Here is an 18,604-nt window from a genome sequence, read left to right as displayed (position 1 = left end):
TTATTATAGCTCGTGCCATGCATTTGGCGCTTAAGGAATAGATCTGTGCGCGTGAGATGCATATATCGGGTTCTTGCTGTACGGGAACAATGGTATCACGCATACGAATCTTGGTTCAGACCATCATGTAAACCAATTGGCGTGAGTCAGGTAAGAATATAATGCTGCGAGGATGTTGGGCATCAAAGAGCTGGCAGGACTCGAAGGCCCAGAGGTTAACGATGTGGTCATGAGTAGCGCTTGCGAGGAGAGCACAATGGAATGACAGTGCTAGACCTATACAAGACCTATAACAAGGTTCGTGTGGCTTTCCAACCCTCTTCAGCATCGAGGCATTAAACTCATAAATTGTCTTGAGGTCGTAATCAGATATGTGATTGCCGACGTTGAAGCTATGATGGCAGATCCGTTGCTTGCCACATCACTGCATGAGCAAGCTTGAAACTACTCAGCCTATCAATATGACATCATAGCTGGGAGACACAGTTGTGATACACGAAGCAGGTTGAGGCTGTGAAGAAGCACAAAAAGGCCCGGTACACGCACCTTTCAAACTTAGATCAAGACACCCACAACCTCTCCAGCAAGTCGTGCTCAACACCATCCACCTCGAGCAGAATGGCAGAGGCAGAAAAGCCCCCCATTCGAATCACCACCACTACTCAAACATTTAAAGGTCATAGAGATAGTATCTTTGGAGTTGCAGTCTTCCCCGATAGACGCCGTATGGTGACAGCCTCGTACGACAAGAAGCTTCGTCTGTGGGACTTGGAAAACGGTGTTGTATTGAAGATAATGGAAGGGAATCGCTCCGGCATACGAGAACTTGCAGTATCAAAAGATGGGGAATGGATCGCAAGTGGTAATGATGGTGGAGAGGTCATAGTCTGGAATAAAGATGGCGAATCCCTCACCCAGCCCATCAAAGTCCACTCCAAAGCGATAGGGTCGCTTGATTTTCCCCCAGACAGCACATTCCTGGCGAGTGGCTCATGGGATACCACAGTGGAGCTCTGGAACACGAAAACATGGTTGGTGGAAGGAGATCCAATCAATTGTGGGTCCGATGTCCGCTGTGCTCGGTATTCGCCGTCTGGTGAATATCTTGCCATCGCAACCAAGAATGATATTCAAATATGGAATCCACACAAGAGAGAGCGCCTCGCAAAGTTCCAGGGTCACTCTGCGTTCAATGGAGCATGGAATACCTCACTTGTATGGACGCCCGATGGCAAACAGCTTGTCTCGGCTGGTTCTGCGAGTGATCCCACCATACGAATCTGGGATTCAGCAACCTGGCAGCAGGTCGGTGAACCCTGCAAGGGCCATCCTAACTTTATCTTCATGATTGCCTTGAACCCTACTGGCACCCTTCTCGCGTCTGCATCTAGAGACAACCAGGTTCGCCTTTGGCGCCTTTCGGATCGACAAACCATCGCCATATTCAAGCACTCTGATGAGGTGTATTGTGTCGCCTTCTCCGAGGATGGCAAGTACATCCTGAGTGGAGGAAAAGATGCGATAATCTCAAAGTGGGCAGTACCTTTGGTGGAGGACATCCTTAAGGACCAGGCATCAGATGTGAGATTCTGTTCATTTTCCGTCGCTTCTTTATCTCATTTTCTACAAGGATGCCGCATCACGGAAAGACACTCTGAAGGAACAAGTAGCAGATAATGTGAGTTCCCATTCTTTGCTCGTCTCCTTGCCTGTTGATCCTCAATCTTGATGCCAAGGTTCAACAGTCTGATTGCGAGGCTTGTTTCTGGCCTTCGTTCTTACCACGCAATCTAACCATGCGTGATTCAGATCCTCGCCATCAACACGACAGCCCGCAATGCATGTATAACCGGGGACTTGCCTACTGCTGACCGGCTACTTACCCAAGAGATCAACGCTGATACCAAAGATTACAATTCATATGCGAATCGATCATTTGTCAAGGCAAGAAATTCAGACTGGGACCGCGCACTTGATGATGCACTGAAAGTGAGTCGCACCGTTCCGTCGTGACCTTTTTAACGCAGACTAATAACTTATATGGTGATATAGAGCATCAGTATTCAGCCATCCTTGATGGGCTGTATCTCCAAGGGCATCGCCCTCTGTGGAAAACGACAATTCGAAGATGCGATGCAAGCGTTTGATATCGCGTTCATGTACGTAGACGCAGACTTGAATAAAACTCGTCTTCTACTCTTGATCAAGGTATGTTCATTATGTCCCACGTACTCGCTACTTACACAACAGCTGTCAGGCCATCGCCCTTTTCAACGCAAATCAACGTGACGAGGCAATTTTGCGGGTTCAAGAGCTAGCTACTACTCGTCCCAATCCAAATTCTCTTGCCTGTGGCATCGTGGAAGTAAGTGCTCCTGACGCAGTCAACTTCAGATTCGTGCGTCGATGCTGATTTGCGAACCTCGCACTTCAGGCTTATCTACACGTCCAATTGGGAATGGATGCATTAGACGATGCACGCCACAACGAAGCGGCTGACCACTTCACTGCTGCCGTGAACACCATTGGTTTCCCGTCTATGTCGGCCATCCATTCTAGATATGATATCTTCGTGGTGGTAAGTTAATTGCAATGCAACTCGACATTTTTCACGCCTGACTGTGCTTTTTCTAGTTATTCGGGTGGGACCTCAAGTCCTTGTGGCAAACTGCAAACCAGAATTGGTGCAATGCGCTCCTCCGGGCAGGTAGACTTCCAGAAGCCATCGAAGCATATCGATACATGATGGATAGGGCCGATGAGGCTACAAAAGCACGCTGCATTGATTGGTCCACTGGCAAGTCTTCATGCTGTCGACCGGGTATAATTCTCAACCTCATGTCACTTAGCTTTCAAACACGATTGCAGCATGCTCTATCCTACTACCGGAGCGACTGACCTTGCTGCCGTTGGTGATGATGCCCTCGCTGCAGGTGATTACGACAGGGCTATCGAGCTTTACTCTGCAGCGATCCACCTTGATTTGGCAACCGATACAATTTTTGCAAAGCGCAGTAAGGCGAGGTCGGGCAAAATGCTATGGGACGATGCACTTCTTGACGTGGAAAAGGTATGATGACAGCTACTGTTTCGTATTTGACGCTCATTTTCATTTTTATGATGCGCAGGTCATCGAACTCAACCCTTCATCTTACTTTGGATATCAGTTGAAGCATGAGGTACTTCATGGCGCACATCGATATGACGAAGCCATCGAGGCGTTCAAAATCATGCTCTCCAAGTTGGAAGATGCTCCCGACACGGAAACAACAAGTACGTCCCAAATAGCACATCCATCAAACATAGTTGACTCCTTGTCCAGACTTGCGTCGACAGTATGCTAGTCCATCTGAAGCAGAAGGTGCTATTGAAGACAGGATCAAAGCTCAGCTCGAAGACGCCCCGCATCGTCTAATCAACACCTCCACTGGTCGCTTGTGCAATCGTGAAGTACAGATCAATGCCTTCAGAATGAGCGCAGAGTACAAAGAACTTTTGTCATCCACAATGAAACATGCAGACCTTCAAATGGAGCGCATTCGAGACGTGGTGGCGATGTACTTCCGTTATGTCATGCTATCGCATAGGTGGGAAGGGGCGGAGCCATCGCTGCATGACATCCAGAACAAGGTGGTGTACGACTTGGATCCAGTCGGCGGCATCCCAAAGTTGCAGTCATTCTGTAAAACTGCTCGTGATATGGGGTATCGCTGGACATGGATCGATACCTGTTGCATCGACCAGACTAACAATGTCGAGGTCCAACAATCGGTCAACTCCATGTTCATCTGGTATCGCCACTCGGCACTTACCATCATCTACCTGTCGGATGTTCCACCTTCATCGCAGCCTGGGGCACTCGCAAGTAGCGTTTGGAATACGCGAGGATGGACAGTTCAAGAATTCTTGGCTCCAAAATTTGTCCTATTTTATCAGAAAGATTGGTCTCTATATCTCGACGATCGTTCTCCCAATCACAAGGATTCCCTTGAAATCATGCAGGAGATGGGACATGCGACGGGCATAGATGCACAGTCCCTTGTTGCCTTCCGTCCAGGGATGAGAGACGCCCGGGTGAAACTCCAATGGGTCTCGGCGCGTGTCACCACGTGGCAGGAAGACATCGCATACTCATTGTTCGGTATCTTCGGCGTCAACCTACCTGTCATTTATGGAGAGAAAAGGCAAAAGGCGCTTGGGAGGCTCTTGCAGGAGGTAGTAGCTCAATCGGGCGACATCAGTGCCCTGGACTGGGTGGGGCAATCATCCGAATTCAATAGCTGTCTGCCAGCCGACATTACTTCATACAAGGCACCACCATACACCCTGCCATCTCTGTCTGAAGACGAGATTCAGAGATCAATCTCGTCGCTCCGACATGTCGCGGGTGTGGATTTCGTAATGTCAATCTACACCCTGCTTGACGACCTGAATGCGCCTCGTTTCGCGAACTGCAGGCTGCATCTGCCTTGCATCGCATTTCGCGTCACAGCAGTCAAACGGAGTCGAGCTCAGGACCAGGAGATATATGAAGTCAAGGCCGACGGGCTTCATGACCTGCTGATCACCACGAAGGATAAGCTGACTCAGTTCTCATCACCGCGACCCACTATGCAGACGTTCTTTCTTGTTCGTCCGTGGAATCGTTATCTCCTGGAGCTTCCTGACTTTGCGGAGCCGTCTGGCTTGGCAGGGCTGCTTGACGTTGATGACGACATGCAGAGCGAAGAAGATTATTGGTCTGCGCCCGGGTCTCCGTTACAGAATTCCTTTTCCTCTGGCGGGTTCCCTGAAGCACAGGAGTCGGTTGATCCGGAACTGAGCGATCGAGCCTTGCGGTTGACTGCTCGCCTTGAACAGCCTTTTGGAGCATTTTTGCTAGCGCAGCAGCGTGGCGGAGAATACAAGAGGATCGCGTCGGATCATGATATTATTGCACAAGTTACAGACCTTTCTTCTATTTTGGACATGGTCAAGACGCTAGAAATATTGTAGCGGTATGCATTTTGGGTGTCAATAATCCAAGAGTGTGAACTTGATGTATGAGATGAGCAATGCCCACGGAATGCCCCCGTCTTCTCTAGACATGAGCTGCCCTGTGGCTAACGGTTGCGGGTTGGATGGATGAGGAACATAATCTTCACCATGAATCAAGTTGTCATCAGCATCATGGTGTACAAATGGATGTGAGACCCGGACTACAGTGTGAAAATGAACGAGGCATCCCAGTTGACCCAACGCATGACAAACATAAAAAATGGGCGGCAATGACGAGCGGTTTATAAGTGAGCTTTGAAGGTTGTAGGACCACTAGCGGTAGCAGATGATTTGTTGGTGTGTAGTCAAGACTGAAAAAGATGTAAGTTGGAAATGTGATGGCAGCCGTTGTCGTTGACGTTCTCGCGTGGAACTGTGTGTGAACGTCTGTGAATACTGGCGCCCGGTGAGAGAGATCAGCTAGGAGGTAGGGGCGATATAGCAGGGAACTGCAAAGAGACCGTCGAGTTGAGTGAGAAGGAAGTAAGAGAAGAACGTATATCCAAGGGATCACAAATGTCAGAAAGAAGCTGTGTCCGTGCGAGAGGAGGAAGGAAGGAGCGTCAGCTCTTCGAAATAAATAGTCACTATGAATGTGACTGCAAATGCCGCAAATGTCTAGGCAAATCAAACACACGTTCAGCCTTGCCGATCGTTGGATTTGTAGTACACTTGTACATCCCCCATATTTACCCTACCAAACGAATGCTGGCCACATGCCAAACGTGCGCTATTTTTGTCGCCAACACAGTGGTTATTTGATCTGGTGGTTCAATCGCAGGTACAGTTCCTAAGTAATAGCGAGTCTCGCGCAAAGGCCACACCGAAGCGTCGTCAACGAACAAGCGCCGTGCGGAGTGTAGATAAACATCCGTTGTTCGAATAGTGGTTTTTGCTTCACAAAGAAGCATGGAAGTTGTATCTACCACTTCCTGCGACGACTTGATGCGCGTTTCCGCGAAACGACGACACTTGGCAAATAGATGATGCGGCGTTTCCAGACACTCACACCCAAATTGGCACCACGGTGATACGTTTCCCATACGGGCAAATCGTACACTAGCAGAGTCCAGTTGGCGTGATCTCGCATAGAGCTGTACCAGCGCTGAGTATGCGTATGGCGTCCGCACGTAAGGATGGTCCGGTGGCGCATGCAAGTCGTAAAGAGGCAGTGTGAGGGTACGACCAGGTACAAAGGTCGGATCAGCTGCAGTGTGATTGGAGAGTATGTGAGTAAGCAATGACGGCAAAGGACATTCAATAAACTTCAAAGAAGGGGAGTATAGAACCAATCCATATAATCACGAAATAAGGACATTAAGTAATGCATTCATTACCTGCAAACATATTGCCTAAAAATCGCAATAACTTCCCACAGTCGTTTGCGGGCTTCACCGCAACTTATTCATGAATCATTACCGTGAATATTTGCGATGCTCACCTTTTCTATCTATTTTGTAAGTTCCGACCCATGCGAGACAAGCCGAGGATCCTCCCTTGTAAGTTGTAGTTCGTCTCGGCTCATTCAAACTGTACTGTGATATATATCGTGCATGGCTGGCGACTCTCTAACTTCGGCAGTAGGCACAGGCCTGGCAGGCACCTACAAGTACTCAAGTTAATTCACCTCCAGGCGATGACATGCAGGCGCCAGGATGTCGACAGTTGCGCCTGTCACGATAATGAACCGCATGCTATCCTGTGGACCTGTCACCTCGACACCTAGACCCCGTCAGCCGCAGTAAACCAAGACGAACATCGTCCTGAGCTACACCAAATGTGGCTTGTTCAGCACAGGTATAGACCAGCTCAACTTTTTAGATGGGCCTGGGGCCGCGAAGAACCGCAAAAAGGCCCCGTACACGCGCCCTGAAACTTAGATAAAGACACCCACAAGCTCTCTGACAAGTCGTGCTCAACAGTATCCACATCGAGCAGAATGACGGAAGCAGAACAGCCTGCCATTCAAATCACTACGGCTAATCGAAGATTTGAAGGTCATAAAGATAGTGTCTCGGCAGTCGCAGTCTTCCCTGATAGACGTCGTATGGTGACGGCCTCGTACGACGGGACCCTTCGTCTGTGGGACTTAGAAGAGGGTGCTGTATTGAAGATAATGAAGGGGCACTGCAACGAAGTGGCAGGAATTGCAGTATCCGGAGACGGGCAATGGATTGCAAGCGGTGATTTCGGCGGAGAGGTCATAGCTTGGAACAGAGACGGCGAGCCTCTCACCCAGCTCATTAAAGTCCACTCCAACAAGGTTTTCTCGCTCGACTTTTCCCCAGACAGCACATTTCTGGCGAGTGGCTCATTTGACACCATAACGAAGCTCTGGAGCACAAAAACATGGCGAGTGCAAGGAGATCCAATCAATTGTGGCCCTGGGAGTGGTGCTCAAATCTTCTGCGTTCGGTATTCCCCGTCTGGTGAATATCTTGCCATTGCAACCAAGAATGATATCCAAATATGGAATCCACGCAAGAGTCAACGAATCGTAAAGTTCCAGGGTCACTCTGTATTCAACAGAGGATGGAATTACTCGCTCGCATGGACGCCTGATAGCAAACAGCTTGTCTCAGCTGGTTCTACAAGTGATCCCACCATACGGATCTGGGATTCATCGACCTGGCAGCAGGTCGGTGAACCCTGCAAAGGCCATACTGACACTATCTACATGGTTGCCTTGAACCCTACTGGCACCCTTATCGCATCCGCATCTGAAGACCAACAGGTCCACCTTTGGCGGCTTTCGGACCGACGAACTATCGCCATATTTAAGCACCCCAATCAGGTGTATTGTGTCACGTTCTCTGCGGATGGCAAGCACATTTTCAGCGGAGGTAGAGGTGCTATGATCTCAAAGTGGGCAGTTCCTTTCCTGGAGGACATTCCCGAGGACCAGGTATCAGTCTTGAAGGATCCGTTACGGGAAGACACTTTGGAGGAACATGCGGCGAATGATGTGAGTTTCTGTTCATTGTCAGTCGGTTCATCTTCTTGCATATTGATTTACGACCTCGATTTTGATCCCAAGGCTCAACAGACCGATTGCGAGGCTTGTTTCTGGCCTTCATTCTTACCACACAATCTAACCATGCGTGATGCAGATCCTCGCCATTAACACGACAGCCCGCAATGCATGCATCACCGGGGACTTGCCTACTGCTGTCAGGCTGTTCACCCAAGAAATCAACGCTGATGGCAACGACTACAATTCTTACGCGAATCGCTCGTTTGTCAAGGCAAGAAATTCAGACTGGGACTGCGCACTTGATGATGCGCTCAAAGTTAGTACTTTCCCGTCGTGACCCTTTTGATGCAAACCAACTCATATGGTGATATAGAGCATCAGTATCCAACCATCCTTGATAGGCTGTGTCTCCGAGGGCATCGCTCTCTGTGGAAAACGACAGTTCCAAGATGCGATGAAAGCGTTTGATATCGCGTCCATGTACGTGGACGCAGACTTGAATAAAACTCGTCTTCTACTTTTGATCAAGGTATGTTCATCGCGTCTCACGTACTCGCTACTCACACGACAGCTGTCAGGCCATCGCCCTTTTCAATGCAAATCAACGTGACGAGGCAATTCTGCGGGTTCAAGTGTTAACTACTACTCGTCCCAATCCAAGTTCTCTTGCCTGTGGCATCGTAGAAGTGAGTGCTCCTGACACAGTCAATTCTAGATTCGTGCGTCGATGCTGATTTTGCGAACCTCGTACTTCAGGCTTATCTACACATGCAATTGGGAATGGATGCATTAGATTACGCACGTCACAACGAAGCGGCTGACCACTTCACTGCTGCCGTGAACACCATTGGTTTCCCGTCTATGTCGGCCATCCATTCTAGATATGATATCTTCGTGGTGGTAAGTTAATTGCAATGCAACTCGACATTTTTCACGCCTGACTGTGCTTTTTCTAGTTATTCGGGTGGGACCTCAAGTCCTTGTGGCAAACTGCACATCAGAATCGGTGCAATGTGCTCCTTCGGGCAGGCAGACTTCCAGAAGCCATCGAAGCATATCGGTACATGATGGATAGGGCTGATGAGGCTACGAAAGCACGCTGCATTGATTGGTCCACTGGCAAGTCTTCGTGATGTCAACCGGGTATAATTCTCAACCTCGTATCACTTAGCTTTCACACAAGATTGCGGCATGCTTTATACTGCGGGTGGAGATGATGCCCTTGCTGTGGCTGATTACGACAAGGCTATCGAGCTTTACACTGGAGCGATCGACCTCGATTTTGCAACCGACACCATCTTTGCGAACCGCAGTAAGGCGAGGTCGGGGGAAATGCTATGGGATGGTGCACTCCTTGACGTGGAAAAGGTGCGATGACAGTCACTGTTTCATATTAGACGCTCATTTTGGTGATGCGCAGGTCATCAAAGTCAACCCCTCATCTTATTTTGGATATCAGTTAAAGCATGCGGTACTTCATGGCGCACATCGATATGATGAAGCGATCGATGCATTCCAAACTATGCTTTCCAAGTTGGAAAATGCCCCTGACACGCAAACACAAAGTACGCCTGAATAACCACATCCTCAATCATGCTTGACTGTTTTTCCAGAACTGCGCCAACAATACGTCAATCCATCTGAAGTGAAAGGGGCTATTCAACAGACTGTCAAGGCTCAGCTCGACGACGCTCCCCATCGTCTGCTCGACACATTTACTGGCCGACTATGTGATCGAGAGGCACAGATCAATGCCTTTATAACGAGCACAGAATACAAGGAGATTTTGTCATCAAAATTGATGCACGTAGATCTCCGAATGGAACACATCAAAGATGTCGTGGCGATGTACTTCCGTTGTGTCACGCTATCCCATCGTTGGGAAGGAAAGGAACCACTGCTACACGACGTCCAGGACAAAGTCGTTGATGAGTTGAATCCGGTTGACGGCATCATGAAATTGCAGTCTTTCTGCAAAACCGCTCGCGCTGCGGGGTATCGCTGGGGGTGGATTGATTCATGTTGCATCGACCAGGCTAACAACGTCGAACTTCAAACATCCCTCAATTCCATGTTCGTATGGTATCGCACTTCAGCGCTCACGATGGTCTACCTATCAGATGTTCCGCCTTCGTCGAAGCCGGGCGCACTGGCAAAGAGCGCATGGAACACGCGAGGATGGACCGTACCAGAATTCCTCGCCCCGAAGGTCATCCGCTTCTACCAAAGTGACTGGACCCCGTATCTCGATGACTGCTCTCCCAATCACAAGCAGTCTGTCGCGATCATGCAGGAGTTGGAAGATGCGACGGGGATAGATGCACAAATCCTTGTCGCCTTCCGTCCTGGCATGATAAACGCCCGCGAAAAACTGCAATGGGCGTCGACGCGTGTAACCGCAGTGGAGGAAGACATTGCGTACTCCTTATTTGGAATATTTGGTGTTCAGCTCCCTATCATGTACGGTGAGAAGAAGCAAAAGGCACTCGGCCGGCTCTTGCAGGAGATTATCGCTGAGTCTGGGGACATTACTGCCCTGGACTGGGTCGGAACATCATCCGAATTTAATAGCTGTCTGCCTGCCGACATCACTTCATACGAAGCCCCACCCTACAAGCTGCCATCCATCTCTGAAGATGAGATGCCGAAATTGGTATCGTCGCTGAAAAGTACTGTGACTGTCGAGTCAGCTCTGAAAATGTACAGCTCGCTCGACTGCCTGAGCGCTCCACGTTTCGCTCACCGCCGGCTGCATCTGCCATGTAACGCATTCCCTATCACAGAAGTTAGACGGAGATTCATTAGATATGAAGAGACCTACTTCACGTATGAAGTCAAGGCGGACGGGCTTCGTGACCTGGAGATCACCACGGAGAACAAATTGCTTCAGTTCTCACGAGGAAGACCCGCTCGACCCGGACGGTCATTCTTACTCGTCCGTCCCTGGGATCGTCGTCTTCAGCTTTCTGACTATGCAGACGATACAGAGAGCATGTATGATTTTACTCTCCCATCACCCTGGCCCATAGAACAGTGCCCGGTTGATTCAGATTCGAGCGAGCGTGCAATGCGATTGATTATCCGTCTTGGACAGCCGTTTAGCGCATTCTTGCTAGCACAGCAACGCGGTGGAGAATACAAGAGAATCGCATCAGATCGTGATATCATCGCACAAGTCAAAGACGTGAATTCTGTTCAAGGCATGACGGACGTCAGGACACTAGAGATATTGTAGCTGTATGCGCAAGAAATGGATCTCTTACTGCAGTTTTCATTCTCGATATTTCCTCCAGGACCAGAATCCTCCTGTATACACGTACCCGGGTATTTACTATCCATCTCATTGATATAGGACAGCTTTAAAACGGTCGGCCATCAGCCAGGGTCAACCCAGCCATTTGGACAGACAGATCATTGAATTCAAACGCTGAGCCACGTATTATTCTCAATAGCACACCCCTCGCTGTACACTGATAGACGTTTGCTTCTGGGATCCATTTGATTCGTAAACAACAGAGATTCTGTGTCATTCTCGTCATTTCCTGGTAGTAGTGCTACTGTGCCTTTGATGTTAAACGTTAATGACCGGTGAAAAGATTTTATCAAGCTCATCGCGAGAGCAACACGCCGTCTGAATTTATTTGGGCCCCTTGCAGCTCTTGCTTGGATTTTCTCTGCTGGCTATCCTCAGGACAGGTATGTGCGCTTCCATTGTCGCTATATCGCCAATTAAGGACCTTATGAGGCCCAGTCTATTGCATATCAACCCATGACAGCGGTGAGCGGCAGTGTCATAACACACAACTTCACAGGAGGGTAGGCACAACACAAGTCCGCACAAAATACTCATGAAAACGACTGTCTTTTGTGAGCTCCGGGTGAAATGTGGTGAGCATATGTCGTCCCTGCCGTAATGCAACGATACTTTGTGAATCGTGTGGACTGGAGTCGCCTTCGTCATTTAGTATCAGCTTCTGTGACTTTGGCACGAGGTTGATCGGTAAGCGAGCGATGACTTCTATTGGTGGGTTCTCGGTGGATGGATGTAAGGCTAAGACAACCTTTTCAAAGAAAGTCCAATAAATACGACTATGTGGATGAACACGAAACACGCACAGGAGCACGAATGAATACACCCATAAAAGGAGTGCTTGGATCCAGCAGACCGTCTATTGAGAGAGGTGCCTCGAAAGACTCGACCTTGGCGAGACAGTGTCAACAGACGAAAAATAGCAAAGCATGATATCCGTACTTGTGAACCCCAACCATTCCGAGCTATGGTGACTGATATTCCACCGAGAAGTTCCTGGCCACCTCTTTTGGTGTTCTCGACTGCCTGTGCAAGAAGAATCGCCCCGGCACAAGTTCCCCACACGGGCTTCTGCTGCAGAAACGTCCGTAAAGGTTCTAAAAGTCCAGAGAGCTTGGCGAGGAATGCAATCGTGGTGGACTCTATCGGATGATATGAGCGAGTTTAGGTAAAATGACGTTTGTCTCACCCCCTCCGGGGATTATCAGAGCATCACATGCTGAAAGATCTTCTGCAGTCCGAACAAGAACAACCGATATTTTCTTCTGGCATGAGAGCTTTTGCAGGGCAGTCTGATGTTCTGCAAAAGCTCCTTGAAGAGCTGTATTTTCCAGATGAAAAAATATATACTATGCCAGCACACAATACCTTACTACTTACCTAGTATGCCGATGGTAACGTTGTTGCTGACCTGGACGTGAGTCATGATGAGAAAGAGAGACACTGGAGCGATTGGTTCACACGTCACAGAACTCACGGAAAAAACTGATGCGGGTTCCAAGCGGAATGATACGGATCGAGTTTGGATCGAGTCAATATTTAGAACATGTGCTCTTCGAGGAGGAGAAAAATTGGCGGTTGGCCGACGGACGGCCCGCGCGTGGGACTTTTTTAGGCATAAGTGATGACGCGATGACTAAGACCCGAGGTCTTTTTCACTCTCACTGCAACCACCATCATGTCTGAGCTTGATGCTGACCTTTATGGCGGTAGATATTCTCAATGCTTGCGAATTGTCTAGTTTTTGACCTAACACCCTTCTAGATCTCTACGGCAACGATGAGCCTGAATTTCCAACTTCAGCAGAAAACGGTGACCAATCTAAACCAGAAGAGTCTCTTCTATCGGAAGCGCCCCCTCAAGCACCTGCTGCTTCCGCTGTGAAAGTTCCCCAGCCGACAATATCAAAACAGCCTTCACCGGTCGTGCCGGCCGCCGCCATCAAAGCACAAGTAACAGAGACCTATCCAGTACAGACTTATGAAGAATACGCGTCGACTAATGCTCAATCTGGACCTCCTGCCTATGCTACTCCGACTACACAGCAAATTCCGACTTACCAGCAACCTCAGTCTGACTATGCATCAGACTTGGGCCAACATGAAGGTGTGGGTAGTTATGACCGCCAACATAGCCACGAGAGGAGTGTACGGCCCTCGGAGATGAAGGATGAAGGGTGAGTTGTATAGGACAGTTCTACTAACTTCCTATAAAAATTGGGTCATGCGTTTTCGCTGGGAAATACTGGATCTTAGTCGTTGACGGTCAATAATGCCGACGTAGTTGCTCGGTCGTCGTCACGCTAGCTACTCAGCTATGTCGACTAGGACGACTAGTCTAGCTCTAGCATATTCGCGTTCTCTACGTCCAGTCTAAGCTAGGCTAGCCATAACGCGAACAGACAGTAGCGTCTTCCCTTCTCTCTTCTGTCATAACACCCCCTGTCTCTACAGAAACTAATAACGAGCTTTGCTTTTCATATCTTGCGCTCAATTACCGACGTCCGAACGTATTCCTCGTGTCTTCGACCATGTTGCCTCGCGTGCGACACTATCTATAGCAAGATGTTCATTGGCGGTCTTAACTGGGACACAACCGATGGTACTTACATCATTATTACTTGCTCTGTACCGTTCGGTAGTACTAAAATAAGGTCATTCGCGGCAGAGTCCCTCAGGAATTACTTCTCCCAGTTCGGTAAAGTAGATGCATGCACGATCATGCGCGATGCTGCTGGCCGGTCGAGATGCTTCGCCTTTTTGACCTTTGACGACCCCGCAAGCGTTAATGCGGTGATGGTGCGGGAGCACTTCCTAGATGGCAAGATTGTACGTACAGTGTTGTATCTAGCATTGGAGATTATTTACCCGTTATCCAAGATTGATCCAAAGAGAGCAATACCTAGACAAGAGCACCAACGGGCTACAAAACTATTCATCGGCGGTCTTGCGGGGAGTGTGACGTCCGAGTCGATGCGAGACTTCTTCTCGCAGTTTGGCAAGGTCATTGATTCGACGGTCATGTTAGATCGTGAGACAGGGAGAAGCAAGGGCTTTGGATTTGTTTCATTCGAAGACACAAATGTCCAGCCTTTCCTCGGTTTTGGGAACCTAGAAATCGATGGGAAATTGGTATGTGACGAACGTGCTACATCTATAAGTAGATTCATTCATTTACGCACTTTATTTAAGATTGATGTGAAATTGGCGCAACCGCGTTATCAGCGTGACAATTTCAATGAAGACGGCGGTCAGCAACAACAGTACACCAACAAGGGCGGGAATTTTAATGCGGCGGCTAACGCTATGCCCGCGGCTCCCTCGGGCAACACTCCATTCGATCCCCAGGCTCTAGCCGCCTTGTACACCCGTATGTTCCAAATGGCAGGCGGAGGTGGCATGATGGGAGGTATGGGTATGGGTATGAATCCAGGCATGACTCCGGGCATAAACCCGAGCATGATGGGTGGCATGGGTGGTTATGGAGGTGCAGGCATGGGCATGGGCAGAGGTGGCATGGGAAGCCCCGCAATAGCAGGTGGTGGCATGGGTGGAGGACCAGGAATGGGTGGTGGTGGAATGGGGCGAGGGGGTCAGGGTATGGGGGGCGGTGGTACACCTACAGGGCCTGCCAGCCTAGGTCCGAATGTTCCACGTGGTCCACGAGGAGCACAGGGTGGTGGTCCGAGTGGTCCTGGTGGTCTTGGCGTTGGCCCACAACGTGCGGCACAACGAGGGCAGCACAGTTACCATCCCTACGCGCGCTAGTTTTCATGACATCGCTGGATTTGCATTGCAACTAACTTATCAATTCAAAAGCTGGTCCGTGTACGCATGAAGATGGTGGACCTTTCATATGCATTTATAGGCAGTAGTTTAGTTCGTCATTTTCGCTTTTTAGGATGTTCAGAAGCTGTATGGAATGAATTATTTGTGCCTGCTGCATTTGCATCCGTATTTATGAATTTGGGAGGCATCCTTCCTCTTACAAATAGATAACAACAACACGAGGCACATTGCTGATGTAAAAATAATTCCGTTAGATGCTCGAACTAGACATCTCTCTAACTATCAGTTCTTCGGTTGCAAAACACCAATACTCACAGGTCGCGATATAACTCGAACCGTAGGCAGAGCGCCCACTGTGTGCCCTCAAAATGCCTCCCCATGTGGACATAGTCATAGTCTTCTGTGCCATCCGGAAAAAGGCAGCCAACTTTTCCAAAGAACAAATGCGCCAGAATGCAGTCAAGGCAGAAAGGCAGTATTCTAAACTCATCAACACGCTCACACGAGCTGGCCTCAAAGCTGTAGGGAGGCGTGGAGAGAGCCAGGGCCAACTACTCGTAATGGTGACTTGTCCGCAAAACGTGCTTGCGAAACTCATTCATTGTGAACGGTGAGTCTCACAATGACGATGATTTCCCTCTCCATTTTCTTACTATGCATCTCAGACATTCGGATTTCTTATACGGTCTTCCAATGTCCAAGTTACCGTCCACGAGCGACTTTGAATCGGCCCCACTATCCCCCGCCGACCGTATCCGTTTGATCCACGGATTCATTTCCTCCACTCCCGAAGATGGAGGTTTGGGCATCATTCCAGGGCGAAAAGAATGGGATCTCGTGGAGTCTGTAATGGCACTTCACGATCATGATTTCAATGATCACTGGATACGCCTATGGACTCGGCACCGAATAGCGAGCGTGGAGCTCGAAAAGATTCGAGACCAGGTTTGTCTCGATTAGTTTCGTCCCGCATACATCATCATGACGAAGTTGTCCTAGTTTGGAGATTCCGTTGCGCTCTATTTTTTTTTCCTCACAGCATACACGCAGGCTTTGATATTTCCGGCAGCACTTGGCACTATCTATTATCTCTGGGGGAAACCCTACTCTGCTTCTTACTCCACTCTACTCTTGTTGTGGTCAATTGCGTTCGTCGAATGGTGGAGACTCCAAGAGCGTATCTTGTCAATCAGATGGTGCATTCGTGGCTCGTGGCGCGTGGAAAAGCGGAGGGCTGATTATCTCCCGAGCTTCCCCTGGTGGAAGCAGGAGATGCGCATGATGGCTGGCCTACCGGTCATACTACTCTTTGCGACTATCCTTGCGGTTATGTTGACAGGCATATTCGTCCTGGAAGCTTTTGTGACACAGCTTTACAAGGGTCCTGGCCACACATATGTGGTAAGCTTACTTATGCCTGCTGCTTACTGCCTTTCTGAGCATCGTTGTTTCAAGGCTTTTGCTCCAACGATACTTTTCTCACTCCTTGTTCCTCGGTTACTTGCAATGTACCAGAAACTCGCCAGAAACTTCACGGATTGGGAGAATCACAAGCATCAATCGAATCATAGTTCATCTCTTTCATTGAAGGTCTTTACACTCTCGGCGATGAATGCTTATCTTGGCATTGCGCTGTCCGCATTCGTCTACGTCCCTTTCGGCGAAAGTGTCATGAACTTTGTCCAGTCCTACTTGTTCACAGGTGGTCATCGTGCGTTGGCCTTACTGGAGAAATATAATGTCAGTTTCAACGCGACCTCTAATCTCGGTGCTAGAGGAGCCGGTGGAAAGAAAACCAGTGCGGCCGGACTCAATTTATGGGAGTCGGATAGGAAAAACGCGCGACGCATGTTGAATTCATCGAGGCTTCAGGACCAGATGTTCGCTTTTTCGGTCACAAACCAAGCGGTGGATACCTTCACAGCTATTGGCTTGCCATACATCCTCCGTGCGGTGGAGTCGTTCCGCAATGGGAAAGGTTTTCGGAATGGTAATGGAAAGGGACATGGGAAGAAAAAGCGGGTGGCGTTTGATGATGAACCTGTGGGGCATGATGCACACGGTAGAGAGGAGCGTGAATTCCTCGAGCGCGTTCGGAGCGAAGTGGTGCTGCCAGAGTATGATGTGTTCACGGACTACAGCGAGATGGTGACACAGTTTGGCTACGTCGCTCTTTGGTCAACGATATGGCCACTTGCACCGGCGATGGCGCTTTTCAACAACTACATTGAAGCGCGCTCTGATGCGTTTAAAATCGCGGTGCACACCCGACGACCGACGCCTGTTCGAACGGATACGATAGGGCCGTGGCTGGAGTCTCTATCGTTTCTAACATGGTTGTCGGCTCTCACGAACTCTGCGCTGGTATACCTCTTCCGTCCCCCTGATCAACAAGAGAATGAGCTGGGGACCATGGTGGCTGCGAATGCGACTGATGAGTCGCAGCATCTGAACCATCACCCACTTCCTAGTCTCGCTGCCACTCGGGAACTTTTGATGTCCGCTCTGTTGATCGCGCTGTTTGCGTCTCATGGGTATCTCGTGATGCGTGCCGCCGTCCGACATGTCTTGAAACATGCCATATGGACAGGAAGTAAGGAGATGAAGGAGGCAGAACACGTGGAGCGGGAGATGAAGGAAAAATACCTGAGTAGTCTTGGGCAGTGCACGCCTGATGAAAATGTGATGTTGGAAGTGACGGACGAGAAGGATGAGTGGGCCACCTTCTGGACAATAGACGAGGGAAAGGATGATATAGGGAAGATGCTGAAAGATCTTTGAGTTGTGGGATTGTGGGTCGATGCATTATGTTTGGTATTGGACTTGGGGCATCTCGTTGGTATTTTTTATTTTGGCGGGGTTTCATCGTCACTAATTACGTTTGATGTTGCATTGACGTTTGTTTCCCTCGCGATTCCAGAGATGATGTCGTGTAGATATATGGCGATTTGGCCTGAATTGGACTAGATGAATCTTTTGTGGATGCTGGCAGACGGCGCGTGGATCATGTCAGTGATGCGTTTCTTGCTTGGGCCTCGTTCCATCAACACATTGCAATCGAACGACATCACGCAGTTGCTGAGACGTCGGTCCTTGAGTCCGATGCACCAAAGACGGCTCACCTTGCTCACGTCTTCATTATTCAAGACATGTCGGTCAGTCGGTGCTAATGATCTCAGCACTTGTATACCTGATCGATTCGTAGACCGAGCTACTGGTACCAGGCATCCTCGGGTTCCTAAACAGGGAACCCAAGTTCCACATTCCGAGCCATCCTGACGTGGACAGCAATAACTGCCGATGGCCTGCCAGTGAAGATCGCACGCTTGTCAATTCGATGGTGGAGCCAAAATATGAAATTGGAAAATACCGTGATGGCCACATCGGCGAAGCGCCAAGCAGATCCCGCCACGGCTAGCGCTGATGGTTAGCAGTTGCAGTGCGTATTTCAGTGGTTTCTTTGCGACAAACAATGAGTACTGAGTCTCGTCCCAA

General features: G+C 49.3%; 6 protein-coding genes across 6 annotated transcripts; 4 read left to right on the top strand and 2 right to left on the bottom strand.

Moving 5' to 3' along the window:
* Positions 1-473: 473 nt before the first annotated feature.
* HD556DRAFT_1028617 (uncharacterized protein) lies at positions 474-5,361 on the top strand. The gene is made up of 11 exons (XM_041295927.1): positions 474-1,581; positions 1,631-1,678; positions 1,737-1,757; positions 1,810-1,989; positions 2,053-2,208; positions 2,258-2,365; positions 2,435-2,578; positions 2,635-2,797; positions 2,850-3,070; positions 3,129-3,273; positions 3,323-5,361. The coding sequence occupies exons 1-11, from the start codon at positions 619-621 to the stop codon at positions 4,993-4,995; spliced, it is 3,822 nt and encodes a 1,273-aa protein (XP_041164322.1). The 5' UTR covers positions 474-618; the 3' UTR covers positions 4,996-5,361.
* HD556DRAFT_1028592 (uncharacterized protein) lies at positions 5,362-6,343 on the bottom strand. The gene has a single exon (XM_041295926.1). The coding sequence runs from the start codon at positions 6,078-6,080 to the stop codon at positions 5,727-5,729; it is 354 nt and encodes a 117-aa protein (XP_041164321.1). The 5' UTR covers positions 6,081-6,343; the 3' UTR covers positions 5,362-5,726.
* Positions 6,344-6,737: 394 nt separating this feature from the next.
* HD556DRAFT_1028494 (uncharacterized protein) lies at positions 6,738-11,447 on the top strand. Its single transcript, XM_041295925.1, has 11 exons — positions 6,738-8,002; positions 8,075-8,095; positions 8,148-8,327; positions 8,385-8,540; positions 8,590-8,697; positions 8,768-8,911; positions 8,968-9,130; positions 9,183-9,218; positions 9,279-9,379; positions 9,432-9,576; positions 9,625-11,447. The coding sequence occupies exons 1-11, from the start codon at positions 6,977-6,979 to the stop codon at positions 11,244-11,246; spliced, it is 3,702 nt and encodes a 1,233-aa protein (XP_041164320.1). The 5' UTR covers positions 6,738-6,976; the 3' UTR covers positions 11,247-11,447.
* A 370-nt stretch (positions 11,448-11,817) lies between these two features.
* On the bottom strand, positions 11,818-12,747 carry HD556DRAFT_1430414 (class I glutamine amidotransferase-like protein; the record flags this gene model as incomplete). The annotated part of the gene is made up of 5 exons (XM_041304901.1): positions 11,818-12,072; positions 12,128-12,211; positions 12,264-12,463; positions 12,511-12,642; positions 12,702-12,747. 5 exons carry the CDS (start codon positions 12,745-12,747, stop codon positions 11,818-11,820), a joined length of 717 nt encoding a protein of 238 aa, XP_041164319.1.
* Positions 12,748-13,881: 1,134 nt separating this feature from the next.
* HD556DRAFT_1342663 (uncharacterized protein) lies at positions 13,882-15,265 on the top strand. Its single transcript, XM_041302154.1, has 3 exons — positions 13,882-14,149; positions 14,201-14,452; positions 14,513-15,265. The coding sequence occupies exons 1-3, from the start codon at positions 13,886-13,888 to the stop codon at positions 15,086-15,088; spliced, it is 1,092 nt and encodes a 363-aa protein (XP_041164318.1). The 5' UTR covers positions 13,882-13,885; the 3' UTR covers positions 15,089-15,265.
* Positions 15,266-15,365: 100 nt separating this feature from the next.
* Positions 15,366-18,105, top strand: HD556DRAFT_1342661 (calcium-activated chloride channel-domain-containing protein). The gene is made up of 5 exons (XM_041302153.1): positions 15,366-15,719; positions 15,775-16,054; positions 16,109-16,510; positions 16,565-17,944; positions 18,030-18,105. Exons 1-4 carry the CDS (start codon positions 15,478-15,480, stop codon positions 17,888-17,890), a joined length of 2,250 nt encoding a protein of 749 aa, XP_041164317.1. The 5' UTR covers positions 15,366-15,477; the 3' UTR covers positions 17,891-17,944; positions 18,030-18,105.
* The last annotated feature ends 499 nt before the right edge of the window (positions 18,106-18,604 follow it).

This window comes from Suillus plorans (assembly GCF_016647745.1).
Source record: "Suillus plorans strain S12 chromosome Unknown HD556scaffold_9, whole genome shotgun sequence".
In the NCBI taxonomy this organism is placed as follows: Eukaryota; Fungi; Basidiomycota; class Agaricomycetes; order Boletales; family Suillaceae; genus Suillus; species Suillus plorans.
This window is presented reverse-complemented; position numbering and strand designations above follow the sequence as displayed.

Bases quoted from the DNA above. Each gene is read 5' to 3' on its own strand.
- HD556DRAFT_1342663 (XM_041302154.1), top strand. From the start codon at position 13,886: ATGTTCATTGGCGGTCTTAACTGGGACACAACCGATGGTACTTACATC. The intron at 14,150-14,200 runs GTACGTACAGTG...CCGTTATCCAAG, and splicing joins ACTTCCTAGATGGCAAGATT to ATTGATCCAAAGAGAGCAAT. The intron at 14,453-14,512 runs GTATGTGACGAA...ACTTTATTTAAG, and splicing joins TAGAAATCGATGGGAAATTG to ATTGATGTGAAATTGGCGCA.
- HD556DRAFT_1028494 (XM_041295925.1), top strand. From the start codon at position 6,977: ATGACGGAAGCAGAACAGCCTGCCATTCAAATCACTACGGCTAATCGA. The intron at 8,328-8,384 runs GTTAGTACTTTC...ATGGTGATATAG, and splicing joins CACTTGATGATGCGCTCAAA to AGCATCAGTATCCAACCATC. The intron at 9,131-9,182 runs GCAAGTCTTCGT...CGTATCACTTAG, and splicing joins CTGCATTGATTGGTCCACTG to CTTTCACACAAGATTGCGGC.
- HD556DRAFT_1028592 (XM_041295926.1), bottom strand. From the start codon at position 6,080: ATGGGAAACGTATCACCGTGGTGCCAATTTGGGTGTGAGTGTCTGGAA.
- HD556DRAFT_1028617 (XM_041295927.1), top strand. From the start codon at position 619: ATGGCAGAGGCAGAAAAGCCCCCCATTCGAATCACCACCACTACTCAA. The intron at 2,366-2,434 runs GTAAGTGCTCCT...CTCGCACTTCAG, and splicing joins TTGCCTGTGGCATCGTGGAA to GCTTATCTACACGTCCAATT. The intron at 2,579-2,634 runs GTAAGTTAATTG...TGCTTTTTCTAG, and splicing joins GATATGATATCTTCGTGGTG to TTATTCGGGTGGGACCTCAA.
- HD556DRAFT_1342661 (XM_041302153.1), top strand. From the start codon at position 15,478: ATGCCTCCCCATGTGGACATAGTCATAGTCTTCTGTGCCATCCGGAAA. The intron at 15,720-15,774 runs GTGAGTCTCACA...TATGCATCTCAG, and splicing joins AAACTCATTCATTGTGAACG to ACATTCGGATTTCTTATACG. The intron at 16,511-16,564 runs GTAAGCTTACTT...CGTTGTTTCAAG, and splicing joins GTCCTGGCCACACATATGTG to GCTTTTGCTCCAACGATACT.